This window comes from Zosterops lateralis, assembly GCF_965231275.1.
Source record: "Zosterops lateralis genome assembly, chromosome: 9".
In the NCBI taxonomy this organism is placed as follows: domain Eukaryota; kingdom Metazoa; phylum Chordata; class Aves; order Passeriformes; family Zosteropidae; genus Zosterops; species Zosterops lateralis.
This window is the reverse complement of record NC_139769.1, coordinates 27,105,468-27,119,609: the sequence shown is the minus strand read 5'-3', so window position 1 is coordinate 27,119,609 and position 14,142 is coordinate 27,105,468. Positions and strand designations below refer to the sequence as shown.

The following is a 14,142-nucleotide window of genomic DNA, read 5'->3' as shown; positions in this document are numbered from 1 at the left end:
CACTTCTGGCAAAAACATACTTTATCCTTTTTATTTTTTTTTCTTTTGTTTAAACAACTAAAAATCCAAGATCAGTTCCATTTTTCTAAACAACTCAAAGAATTCCTATGATGCTGCTGGCTCCATTAACAATTCCCAGTTCTCTTATTTTAGAAGTTCTTAACCCTAATTTTCTATGACTGTGTAACCACATCACCAGCTCATTTACTGCATCTCCACCCCTGCAACCAAGCTGAATCTGTGAATTGAGATTCCAGAGGTGCTGATCCCTTCACCTTGTTCAGCACAAACCCATCCTTCTCTTTTGCCCTTTTCCTGCCAGCTGGAGTCTGCTGAATTTATGAACAGCTGAGCAGAGAGGGATGCCATCCTTTGCTGACATGGGTTGTATTTACTGAAGAGGTGGCAAGCTCTCTGAAGTTTGAAGAAGGCTGAATTCTTGATTAGTTGTCACTAGATGGCTCAAAGGTGAAAGCAGCAGTATCTTAAGGGAAGTAAGCTGAGCCTAATGGAAAAGCACTATTTAAAAACTCAGGCTTCTGATCAGAGACCTCTTAGCAGCAGTGGCAGAGCTTAGCTGCCCTTTTTGCCTTCTGAGATCACCAAAAAATATATGTATAAAAAATAAAATGACTTGCCAGCCAACATTTGAATTCAGGAGGTGTAGCAGCAGATTTCTGTCGTGCTCAGCTCTGCAGTGACATTGAACTAGATGGGAATCGTTCTGGAGTGTTTAATTTGTTATGAAATATATACATGTTCTTTCCCATTATTTCATAAATATTTAAATTAAGCCTGAATGCAGAAGAAAAGGTGAAGCAGGGAGCCGTTGCTGCCCAAGGGTTGGGCAGGCAGGAGGCTTCAACTCTATAAATGTGAATTCTAAGATGAACTTCTTCAAAGTGAGTTTTCTAGTTGGGGTGGAAACCAGCTGAATTGTGATATTAATGTTCATTTTGAGGAGCAAACAAGAAGCAAATACCCCTGGTGTTGCTGGTTAGCAGTGAAGCTCCATGGTCTTCCAGGGATGCCAAGGGCAGGAGCCAGTGCTGGGATGCTGGATGAGCTGAAAGGTTCTTGTGGAGTTCAGGAAATGTTTGGTTCCCCTCATTGGCCACTCCATTTCCCTCACCTTCAGCTGCTTCTTGGGAAAAAGTCATTTTCTGAGCCTCCCAGAGCACCCTGCCACCTCACCTCAGACCTACTGGTGTGCCAGAGATGCTGCCCATCCCAGACAATTTCAGCTCATCAAAGTCCACTAGGCAAGACTTCTGTCAGGGTACCAGGGAGTTGTATTTTTCTCATTTAGCTTCACTTTGGGGCTCTCTACTTCCTCAGCAGATGGCATTTTTATCATGTTTTTTGCAAAGTCCATATGGCCTACAAGAGAGAGTATCTCTTTAATTGTAAAACATGACCACCTGTTCAGATTTTAACGAGTGCAGTGAGCATTCGTCTTCATACATCTACTTTAAAATAGCTGCTTCAATTGAATTAAAAAAAAAACAAACAAAAACTAAAACTCGGTAGGGCACCAATACTTTGTATGCTGAAATAATCAATTAGTAATTAAGTGGCTAATTTTAGAAGCCAGTGGCCTTGCTGGTTCCCTCAGCCCCGTTGTGATGAGAGCAGACAGTGATTGATTGCCCTGCCGATGCCGAGAGGCACAGCCGTGCTGGGGCCAGATGCTGCCAGCCTTGGAGCTGTTTACTGGGATATTTGAAAGGTGAATGCAACTTCGTGCCTCTGCTCTGCAAATAGACTTGTCTGCCCTGCTAGGGCTCTCTCCTCCCTGCATTGCTCCAGCTGCTCACATGCAGCCATCTGCAGGTATCCCTTTCCCTGCCGCTTTCTTGAAGGATAAAATCTGCTGCTCAAAAAGGTGCCCTAATGATGGGTCAAGTGTTGAAACTGTAAGCAAAAATAGACTTGAAAGGCTTATCCACTGACTGATACCTAATAAAAAGCTGTGCTAGAATAATTCTGCTCATTAAAATAACAATTGCCAGTTAACTGTTTCATAGCTCCCACGGGTCTGCTGGATAGATGAAAAACTGTGGAGTTTTTTGGCTCCAGTTTTCAGAGAAGTAGAAGAGACCAAGATGGCCAAATCTTGTTAGAGTGTTAATGCTTAATTCAAAGTCCCTTAGAAAATTAACCCATTGCAATAACCTTGTTGCAACATCATGTTGCTCTACAGCTAATTAAAATGCCCACATGGTAAGTAGCACACTGGGATTTTGGTTGTTTGGAGGTTTAATATTTTAGAGGTGAAAGACACAGGAGCTGTTCGAAAGAGTGCTTAGGGCACAGCAGCCTCAGTGCTCATGGTAAGGGGTGCAATAGCTGCTGGGTTTCAACATGAGTAATTTGGCATTGTAAGTGGTGGAGAAAACTTGGTGTTGCTTCTTGGAGCATCTGATTTTACACCTTGAGGAGGAAGAGAGCCAGAAATCCTTACCCAGAGGGACCTCTGAGCTGGTCGTCTGCAGGGAGTAAAGGGCTGGAGGCAGTGAGAGGGGAAGCTCTCACCTTGTTTTATTGCCTGCCCACCTTGTTTTATTGAAGGTGTTTCTCGTCCTGCCATGACCACCAATTAGCTCCTTAGTCATGAGGAGGAGTTCCCCTTGATGATCTGATGGTTGTTGCAGTAGCTTGATTGATGTAAACCTGGTTATCTCCCAAGCCACATCGGGTTTTGTGACAGTGTGTGTCTCAGCTGTACAGAAGACAACACCCAGCTTTGAAATGCTGTGCAAATACAAAAATAGCTGTACTATTGGCATTTGAATTAATTTCTGTGTATTCTTTGTGATAAACTTCCACCAGTGGGACGCTATTTCAGTGGGAATAGGGTCAGAGCAGATTGCACAAGTTGCTTTGTGAGAGACACATCCAGCTTGGTTTCCGTATGTGTGGCCTTCCCTCCCTGTGCTTCCAGAATAGCAAGGGGTAATGAAATTAAATTCAACATTAAAGGCTGAAAGTTGGGAAGGAAGAATCTTATTAACCTTGTTGAGCTGGAAAGAGTGCTGGGAGGGTGTTTGGGTCTCATGGGGTCTTTTCTTCTTGTTTTTCTGGTTTCTTGGGAATTGACATTTAGTTGTGTAGAAAAGCAAACTTATCGCTAATTCTGCTGTGATCCCTTTTATATGGTTGTGGCACTGGGGCACATCTGTGAATTAAATCTTAAAATGAACTGGAATTTAGTCTCTTCCTTCATTAGCAGAAATGCTAATTCTTTCTCGATTTGTAATAAAGTCAGAGGAAAGAAGCAAAAAACAAAGGTAGGAAGCTTATCCATCCAGAAACAAGCATGACATTTCATTCTGCTTTTCCACACTCCAGTTTAAGTAACAGACTGAGTTTTTACCCTTGAGTTCTTCAACAGTTTTCCAAGAGGGGACAGCTTGAGGAAGGAAAAAAAAGGAGGCTGAGAATTAGAAATGGCAATTGGAGTGTCTGGGCAGGGAGCTGAGAAGGCAGGCAGAAGAGGTGAGAGTCCTTTTAGCTGCTGCCTTGAACAGGGTCATGGGGTTTACAGGTTTGCAGGAGGGGACACGTGTACAGGCACACAAATATGAATCCCTTTTTCCTGACCCTTTGAAAGGGAGCATGGACCCTTGCAGAATGAATTTTGGGGCTGTTTTAGGAAGCCTGCTTAAACACCCTTTTGCTGTTGTACAGACTTTTTATCCTGGATGGGGCTCGAAGTGAGAGGTGGAAGCTGCAGGCAGGATTTTTGTTGCGATTATTACAGGCCCTGTGCATCCTTCCCAAGTGATTAAATTTCTTGCCCCTTTTCTTCCTCGTCTCCAGATCACTGTGTTCACTACTACGACCTTCGCAACACTAAGCAGCCCATCATGGTGTTCAAGGGGCACCGCAAGGCAGTCTCCTATGCAAAATTCGTCAGCGGGGAGGAAATCGTCTCTGCGTAAGTGTTGCCTTTTATATAGGCTAGAAACTGTGTAGCCCTCGCTTCTCAGGGCTCTTCAGGGCTGTTGAGCAAGTTCACCTGTGTGGGTGGCTGCTCTCACAGGCTGCTGTGCTTTTGGGAAGCAGATCATTGCTTCTCTCTTAAGTCGAAAATAGGAATTCATTCCTGATGTCACTTGGCTGTGCTCTGTCTTGTGGAGCTAAAATGCTTAAGAGGAATGTGAAGACAACTAGAAGTGGCTCCTGTGCCCAAGTGCTGGCTTTAGGAAGCTTCAGGTAGACTTTCCTCTCACTGTTTGCACTGAGGATGCTCCTGACCAGAGCTCTGTGATAGAGAAAGCTGCTGGCTGAGCCTTGGGGATAATAATCTGCAGTAAAACACAATTGATGAGTGACAGAAGTGATCAATTAGTACTGCTGTGTATATAGTCTGAAGAGGAGGTTCAGCCACAGCCTGAAAGCAACTCAAGTAGGACTGTGTGTTTGATCTGTTCTCTGGTAATTTATTGTCTGCTCTGTGAAGGCCATTTTTAGGCTTATATTTGGGTTAGAAAGTGGACAAAGAGAACCTGTGTTTTCTGACTCTAATAGCATGCAGCTTTTCAGCCAGGGTAGACCATAAGATCTGCTGTGGAAGCCATGAGGAACAATATTCTCCAGCTTCTCTTCAGTTACATGGTCAGATGTGACTGCCTCTCTTCTAGATTGGTTTTCAATCACATGGAAATGAATGGGTCAGGTCACCTAGTGAAATTCCTAATGACTGGCTACAAGCCTCTTCGATAAACCAGAGCTGAGCCCCTCTTGCCTAATGGGGAAAGTGAGGGGCTGCAGGGGAATCTTTGGTCTCAACACATTCATGTCTGACACCTGAGGGCAGCAGGGGTGGATCACAGGGGTAGATCTAGTCCCAGGAAGTATGTCTGTTGCCTTGTGCTGAGCCAGTGGTTATCCAGCTTGGTTCTGCCCCATGTTTTTACACAGTGAAACAGAGCATTTTAAGGTGTTTTCAGGCTGCAGGGGAGTTACTCTGAGCTGAGCTGCATGATGGAGGATTCCCTGGTGGCTTCTGCTACTGTTTATATTTAATCAGCTTCTCTCTTCTTACTTCTATTAACATTATAACTCTATAAGGCTGCAAATTCATATCTGAAACACAGAGAAAATTAAATTTAATGCTTTGAACCAAATTTCTTTGTTTAATAGAAACAGGAGGAGGCTGGGAGTGTTTTACAGCCATAATCAAGTGGAGCATCATTTATGGGATGTTTTAGAACAGAATGGCCCTATTCTGCTTGGGCCAGCATTCTGAGAAAGCATCTCCCCAAGTTCTGGGAGGAGTTATCGATAGAGCTGTTAGAGCTGTCAGACTTGGACAGGCAGCAGCAGCATGAGGGGACTAACTGAGGGGTCCACCTTGTGTGTGAACAGGGAGAAATGTCACAGCAGATTATTTCTCCTGCCTTTCCTTTTGCAAACTGGGTAGAGGCAACAGCAGTAGTGATTCTCCAAAATCAAGCACTGATTTAAGAAAAAATTATATGTATATTCAGATTCTCTAGATTTCTAGCTAAAGCTGTTTTATGGATTGCATTGATTTTCTTTGCCTTGCAGAGATAGGTTTTGACCTTAGGGGTGTTCAGAACTGCCTGGTATTTAGCACAACACATTGATTACAGTGCTGATTTACAGAGAGACAGATTTAACAGAGCAGCACATCCAAGATGTTTTTTTTGAGAAGATATGAAACCAAAAGAGCAGTGTAATACCACCAGGATCAGTGACCTTTGTCTCTCCTTGCAGTTCAAGGGTGGATAGCTTTCTTCTTTCATGGCATGCTTATCCTAAGTAATGTAAACATGGCTAGAGCTTGATGGGAATTCATTAACACTAAAATCTTTCCATTAGTAATAGACTTAAGTGTTTTTATTTTAATGAGGACACCTAGTAGGTATGCCAGTAAAATATAGAGGTTAAGCGCCTATGTATCTGAGGTCTTCTTGATGGGAAGCTAAGAGCAGCAGCTGTCACAGGAATCTGACAGCTTGTAGATCAGGGATTAGTCTTTTGCTGCTTTTTCCTGGCTGCAGAAAAGTTTAGTTTCCAGGCAACTCTGAAGATTTTAAAAACAGCATTTTAAAAACACAGCTGTCCTAATAGCACAGAAAACATCTTCCTGTACTTGTGGGCCAAAAAAAGGAGGAATATACACCTTTTTGCCTTCTCTGAGCTGTTCTCCTGGGGCTAAGGACAAGGGAAGGAAGAATGAGCAGCATTGTAGGGCAGGGACAGGTGTGGAACAAGCACCAGGCAGAGAAGCTGAATGCTTTATTTTGGGCCTCCTGTCTTGACCTGGGGTTAGGAATGCACTCCTGCTTAAGTCACAGTAATAAAGATAAAATTCATACCTTCTTTCTGATCTGACCTCATGCTAACTAATAACACTGAGTAACAAATCTTGCTGCAGCTCCCTTATCGCTCCTTTGTCATTCCAGCTGTCATTGAGGACTGAGATAAGCTTTTTTGCAGGATAGCACAAGGTGTATCTCTCCTCTTTTATGCTATATTTTTTAGGTAAATGGGACACTGGTGCAGGGCTGATGTCTTACGTCATTACAAATATTGGTAATATTTGATGGATGTTATGTGATTTGAGTTTTTTCCTTTCAGCTCAAAATATTCAAGGAGCAGCAAGGTTGGTGACATGACCTGTTGTAATTCTCTAGGGAAATGGTCTGTGTGGGGGAGCATGACCTGCTTCCCCTCCCTCCCACCCAGGGGGCTGACAGGTCCTGCTCCCAATCCCTTTCAAATTTGGGGATCAGAACAACACTATCCCTTTCTTTAAAATGGCTTCATGGGGCTTCAGTTCCACCTTATCACCATTTGTTCCCCAAACTGTGTATTTCAGTCAATACCAGAATACCAGAGCCATGTAAGCTGTGATTGCTAGGAATTAATGCCTGTGAAGCGAGAGATTATGTTCTTGTCTCTTCAGCTTTTGGGGAAGAAACTAATCCTAGATCTCCTAGAAATTGGGATCTTCCTGTTTGAGGTCTGCCAGACTGGAGATTAGTAACCCCAAAGGCAAAATGTTTTCTCAGAGTAAACAGAAAAAACATTTTGAAGGCAGGTATATTTGCATTTGAGAGAACCATGGAAAACAACAATTGTGATTTAATCCCAACGTGTTTTGTATATTTTGAATAGTAATATAGAAGCTTGAGTTCTGTATCTGTGCAGTCTTGATTACACATGAGAAAAACAGATTTAATTTTAACAGCAACTCTAAGCCCCCATAGGTTTTGTTTTTTTTTTTTTTGCTGCTGCTTGTTATTGGGCAGGAGGAGGAGAATGTGCTTCAGGGCACCTGGGGAGTGAGGAGACTGCTTCCTACCCAAACCCTGGAAAGACATGAATGAGAGTTGCAGCTGGCACAGAGAAGGGAACAGATTTTATCCATGCTGTAAAGGTTTAAAATATAAATAACTTTGTGTCTTGGATCTGTGAGGATCTGGAGGAGGCAGTGATAGCCCAAAGGCCATAGAGTTCAGAGGAGGGCTCTGCAATTGATAGGAGAAAGGAAGAGTAATACTTGGGGGAAGTTTTTATTCAAACGTGTAATGTGTTTTGACAGGCTTTTAAAGTAAGGTGATATCTTTCTGAGCTCAAGCTGAGCTGCATATGATTGAAAGTGGGATAAATCTCCTGTTGTGCACTGAGCCTTCCTACATTTACATTGTCATTGGAGTGCTGAGGAGCAGGGTGCCAGGGAGGAGCTCCTGCCATCTGGCAGCAGGGTAAATTTAAGTATTGCTTTCAGGTCAACAGACAGCCAGCTGAAGCTGTGGAACGTGGGGAAGCCTCACTGCTTGCGCTCCTTCAAGGGTCACATCAATGAGAAGAACTTCGTAGGGCTGGCGTCCAACGGAGACTACATTGCCTGTGGTGAGTAGGGCAGCCCTCTGACATGCCAGCAGGATTCCTCACAGCTGGGCCATCACCAGTTGCAAAACACACCACCACTTGTGCTATTTACCTGCATGGACTTTTTAAGTGAAAATTTTTCCAAACTTCCACACTCCTTCCCCTTGGCAGTCCTGACCTAAGGGGGTCCTTCAGATTGTTTTCTTCCATTGCAGATGAGTTGTTTGTGCATCATGATTCAGGCTTGCTGTCACCAAAATCAACTCCTAATGTCATTGCTGTTGATATAATTTATGTCTTTCAAGATTAACAACTGGCACATCCTTGTGCATCACCAGTAGCCTGGGCCACACGAGGATCCAGTACTTGTCACTTAGTGTGGCATTCTGCTTGGGGAGGTAATAGTGCCCACTATTGCAAGCAGCTCCTTGGAAGACTGAATCACTAGTTGTTACCCCTTTGGCTGTTCTGTCCTTTCACTGCTTGAGACAGACTGTCTAAGCTCTGTAAATCCACAGCTCTTGCTGGGAAGGCAGTGACAGGCTGATAGCTGTGGGATGAGCAGGACAGCTGTGCCAGCACTGAAGGGAGGACCTTAGCTTGTGTGTTCACTGATTGCTGTGCAGCTTGCAAGGCAGAAATTGGAATGGATTTCTAAATAAAGCCTGTACAGTCTAGTCTCTCTTGCTTAAGCCTCCACAGACCAAATTGTCATACTTGATTATGGCAGGCAAAACTTTGATAGTGCTACCTGCCTTTGAGCTGTGGCTCTGAGCAGGCTGGATGTAGCTGCGATTCGTGTGGTAGTGCAGATGCTCTGCTCAAAATACTTTGCCCTGAGGAAGTTGTGAAGGGTTCTTGGAATCCTGTACATTTTTCAGGTGTGCTGCACACTGCAGTTGTCTTGTAATAAAACCATGTCCTATTATTAAGTGTGATGGAGGTTTGCTGTGGAGCACTTTGAGCTGCCAGAGCACCATGATCACAGTGATAACAACAAGGAAATGTCTGGGCTTGTCTTAAGCAGTGAAAGAGCTAAGAACCCTTATTTCTGTTTTTCTTACCAGAACTAATCTTGTATATATTTTTTTTATTTCTAGGAAGTGAAAATAATTCCCTTTACTTATACTATAAGGGCCTCTCAAAGACACTGCTGACATTCAAGTTTGATACAGTCAAAAGTGTCCTGGACAAGGACCGGAAAGAAGATGACACAAACGAGTTTGTGAGCGCTGTGTGCTGGAGGGCACTTCCAGATGGGGTAAGCTTTCTGCTGGGAGGCAGAAGGAATGCCTCCCGCTTTCTCATAAAATAGCGTTGCTGAGGGTTTGACTGCACTTGGTATTTTCCTGTTCAAGGGAAAATTAGGGGTACTTGCAGGTCATTGTGAGAAACCTGATGATTTACAGGGTAACTGAAATGCTGGGGGAGAAGAGACTGCTGTGATCTTAACTCTTTCACTTGGATATTTGAATTCCTCTGCATGGTATCTGAAATCCCAAAAGCATTGTATTTCTGGCACTTGATGGTTTTTGTGGGTGCATTAGTGGGATTTTTGTTGCTTTAATAGTAGCAACTGCAGATACTCGTTGTGAAGCCTTGTCTCAATGTTCCTGTGTCTGCCTGAGTTTGCTCATTGGAGCACAGCCTTTGTGTTTAGATGAATAGATGTGAAAAGGAGGTGAGTGCAGGCTTCAGTCACTTCAGTGGCTGTTCCAGTGGCACTGAAATCACATTCCTAGCATGTGTACTAATGTGGCAGGCAGACCTGATGCAACTTTTTTGAGTGTGGCCTTTCAGAATGGGGTTGCTCTGGAGAACAAAATGCTGCTTTTGAATTCAGGGTGCTCTTGAAAAGCTTGCATTCAAAATATGGAGCAAGCAACTCTTGTATGCACAAAGTTTGCAGTTCAGATACTTGAAGGAGCCTGTTGAGAGGGAGCAAAAAGGAGTTGATCTTTAATGCAGTCTTCCAAGTAGATGAAGTGAAATGTTGCATAATTGCTGTCCTGAGATGTCATATTCACAAAGACAATGTCTATCAGTCTGTTTTCTGCATGTGTAGACACCACCCCAACAAGCCCGATTCAGTTGTCACTGACATAAACTCACTTCAGATGGACACTTCTGAGTCAAAACCGAAATAAACCCACATGTCTGGAACTACCCTTTGTGTTTAAAAGTAGGAAGTGGGCTGCTGTGGTTTGAACAGGGGACATGAGAGTCAGTGATGTAGGATCACCTGCTTTGTTCTGGCTGGGGATTTAGGAGAGCTTGGTATACATGTCTCGAGTGAACAGTGGCTGTTGTAAGGTTGGTAATTTGTCTTTCTGCTGGATAAAAACATGCTGTGGGAACCTGTGTCTTCAGAAATGCCCTTCCTTGAGCTGGCTTCACTTGCCTTGGATTGTCTTGCCCACTGCTCTTCTGGATGTCTCTTCTATGGGCAATAACAGAGATGTCTCACCCCTGAAGTTACGTCTGTTGCCGTCCACTCCTTAGGAGTCTTTTCTCTGATAAATATGCTCTGATAGACCCTCTTCTTAAGTGGCCGAGAAACTTCTAAGCAGCCACCAAGGGCTGTCGAGCAATTCTTCATAATCAGGATGAAAAATACTATACAAAAAATGTAGTAGTTAAATCAGGCCTGTCAAGATCGCACCAAATAATGTTCAGGCTTCACTCCATTAAGCAGCCTTCAGAACCCATTGCTGTTCTGGTCTTTTTTTTTCCTCTAGCATTCATCTGCTTTTCCCTGGGCTGCTTCTAAATGAGCCTGTTTCTCTTGTGGCAGCTCCAGTACCTGGCTCTAGCTTTTAAGGAGAGCAGCAAAAAGCTGCCTGCAGGTGGTTTCTGCCTCTGCCTGTGGTACATACTGAGCAAGCAGCCTTGCTTGCTTCTGCCAAGAGGCCTCAATGTTTCCTTGCACCAAATCTTTTCAGTGATCCAGCTGCACATTCCTCTTCTCTTCTACTGGTGCAGCAATCCTCTCTGACCTAATTGAGACTTTGCTCATGTTCTTAGGAAATTAAATTACTGCACAGCCAAAGTTCAGTTATGTCCACGAAGTCTTACTCAAATGATGAAACTCCTATTCTTCATTTTGATAATGTTTCTTCAATTTGCCGTGATTTTTTTTCAAATGAGCTTTGCATATACAGGCTTCCCTAGAAGCTGACATGTTTTTTTCTAATGCTGGGCTGAACCAGAGAAGGCCTTTGCCTCAAAGTGCTCTCAGCATCTGTAGGATTTGGGGAACCCACAGGCTATTTCCAACTTAATTACAATTTTGATCCTGGCTGAGTCACTCTGCCTTAGTTTCCTAATTATAAGAATTACCACACGTACCTCTCACCACTGGCTGTGATCCCACCTGCTCTGCTGCAGGACTGTGTGTGTGGGAGCAGCTCCAGGCCAGCAGCCCTGCAGAGCCAGCACAGGCTGGGAAAGCTGCCCCGCATCCACAGGCAGCACAGTAAGCAAGTTTTGTGGTGCTGTGGGCACACTGTTCTCCATTTCTTGCAGGGCTGCTTCAAAGCATCTTTCTCATCTCCATGCTGTGGTCACTGGGCAGCATCTTCAGGCTGTTCCTGAGGGGTGGGAAATGCCAGCACAGCCTTTCCCCAGGGCTCCCCAGTGCAGCAGACTCTCGATTTCCATACAGTGTTGCTGTCAAGGATTGTTCTTTAATTAACCTTTTGAGATGAGATGAGTAAGTTTCAGATCTGTCTGTTATCTTGGGAAGCATGAGTACATGTACTCCTTCACTTCATGCACTTAAGTGCAAAATCTCAGATCCTAATTAAAACTTAACTAAAACTTTCAAAGTAAATGTTATTGATTCTTTCTAAAATCTATTTTTATGTATTTACTTCTTCCTGAGCCTAAGTCAAGCTGTGCTAGTGGCCCTTGCCAGAACTCATCTTTTTGTTTTTTTCCCTTCTGCATTGCTTTTTCTTTACTTACAAAGGTGCAGAGACCCTTTTTCTGGAGCAATCACCTTTCCAGCTCAAAGATCCAGCAGCGCCTACTTTTTTACCTATATCAAAGCCATAATGAGGAGGAGAAATTCTTCTCCCCAAATGCTTATTTGCATTTTGCATCAAGTTTACTCACTCTTCAATTTATAAAAGTGTTTAGAAATAAGCATTAGCTTGTAGGCTACTTATTCTCTTAGACCCTGTGGAAAAAAACAGGCAAACAAAAAACCTCCCAGCAGGCTGACTGTGAAGTAAACCTCCGATTCTTGCAGTGCAGTGTTTTGGACAAAGGCAAATAAGCTGTTGGATATTTTTTAAATAGCACCTACTTCTTGTTTGTGTGGGGAAAACCACTTCTGTCTTCTCTGTTTTACGTTAAAAGTTATCAATACTTAAAAGAAGAGAAAGCTTCAGGGTACTTTTGGCCTAAGTGACTTGATAAACATGAGTTAAACATGGAGATGCTTTTCAGAACATTCCCTGGACTAAATTCTTTAATTTCCCAAGTCAAGGATTTTATAAAACACCCATGCTGTCCATTTTGACCAGCTTGATTTGAATCAAGAATCTGGTCTTGAGATTGAAAACAACAGTTCTCTATTTTGGTAGCATGTAAACAAGGGATGCTCTTGAATACAGGGATATTCTTACATAGGGAAAGGAAATTATAGTAGTGGTAGTAGCTCAGTGCATTTCAGTGGATAGAGATGTCATCTGTCTTAGAAGGGTCACTGCAATTCTGTCTGGGAATGTGGATCATCATAGCTGAGGGAGATTGGTTTGTACTTTGCTTTCCCTTACGTGTCCTGCAGGATGTCTTCTCCTTCCCTAAAGGGGACACTTGTTGTTAGGACCTACTCTGCCCTCTTGCAGAGTTTATGTGCCTCAGACATGCTGTGTTAAATGACTGCACCTAAAGTAGCCCTTTTCCCAGGCATGATTAGTGTTTCTCAGAAAGAAGCTTTTGAAAGAGAAAGCAAGGCTGAACCTGCTCCCAGGACAGCAAGAAGGTATTACCGCTGAACACAGAAGCAATTTGATTATGTAGATTAAGCATGGCTCAATCTATCATAATCACTGTAAAGAAGCCATTTAATTTTGTACCTGTTTGCACAAGTATTCATTACTGCTGATAAGCAGGTTACCAGGGAAGGATTTCACAAGCAGAAATGTCGAGGCTTTGATACCAAGTGAGGAGATGCAGATAAGAAGAGGAGAAAGACATGCAAATTAGCTTAGGTAAAGCATTGTGTACAGTTTTTTCTTTTGGAGGAGTAAAGAAGGGAAATCCATTTAGAAGAGTGCTGCAGTCTTGACCAAAGAGTGGGTGGGTGGTGGGATGTACAGGAGGGATGCAAGAGGTCTCCTGGGAGGAAGGCTGCCAGTGGTAGGAAAGCATCTCCTCTGCCTGAGTAGAAATCTGTGTTTGTGTTGTCTCATTTCATCACTCCTCAAAAGTAATTTAAATTTATGGATCTCGAAACAGTCATCTAACCATGGGTAAGAGAAGGCAGCTCTGGAACTTCAGGTTTCAGATTGGCTTTGGGCATTGCCCTGTGATGGAAGTGTATTCATAATGAGCCCTGCATGTCTGAACTTCCCTTTGTTAATCTAAGAGGATGAAATATTCCCTTCAAATAGGTTTTTGGTGCATCTTTTCAGAAAGCAAGCTTTTCTTCTGTTGATTTTTCCTTTCTTCTGAACATCCAGCTTTGTTTCTTAATGATGTCTGTCTTGGGTTCTTTAAATAGAAACCTGTAATTGTAGCACTGTAAGTTAGTCACTTAATAGAGCTGCAGTCTTGTTCACTGATGAAAAGTAGCCATCCTTTGTTTCCCAGTAGCCTTATAAATGGTACACAGTGTACACAGGAGCTAGTCAGGGGCTCTTACAATTTACAATCAGCAAATTGGCTCCCTTCACAGGAATTAATTTAGCCAATACAAATTATTTCAGGAAGTGATTCATTGCCACTTTAAAGCGCTAATTAATTTGGGTGACTTATGAACATTAAAAATGAAACCTCCTTTGTCATTCCCAAGTAACCGAATGCTAATTCAGTGTCATTCTTAAGTAACTTGTGTCAGCTGTAACTATCCCTCTTGTAGCTTGAAGTATAAATTCTAGTGGGATTTTGGGGGAAAAACAAGTAGCACTTGATACTTCATTGTCTCCCTTTGCTGCTGACATTTTAAAATCTCATAATTGGCAAGAATTTTGACTTCCAGCTTCAACTCAGTAGTGTTTTATTTTCACAGCATCCTCAACTTACCTGTTCAGGTGTCAGGAAATC

General features: G+C 43.1%; 1 protein-coding gene across 2 annotated transcripts in view; it reads left to right on the top strand.

Annotated features, from left to right (window-relative positions):
- COP1 (COP1 E3 ubiquitin ligase) overlaps window positions 1–14,142 on the top strand; it is a 124,804-nt gene that overhangs the window by 84,117 nt on the left and 26,545 nt on the right. For both annotated transcript variants that reach the window (XM_083867433.1, XM_083867432.1), the window contains exons 16-18: window positions 3,823–3,940; window positions 7,766–7,890; window positions 8,970–9,130. In XM_083867433.1, the coding sequence (XP_083723559.1) occupies window positions 3,823–3,940; window positions 7,766–7,890; window positions 8,970–9,130 (404 nt within the window). The remainder of the gene's footprint in view (window positions 1–3,822; window positions 3,941–7,765; window positions 7,891–8,969; window positions 9,131–14,142) is intronic.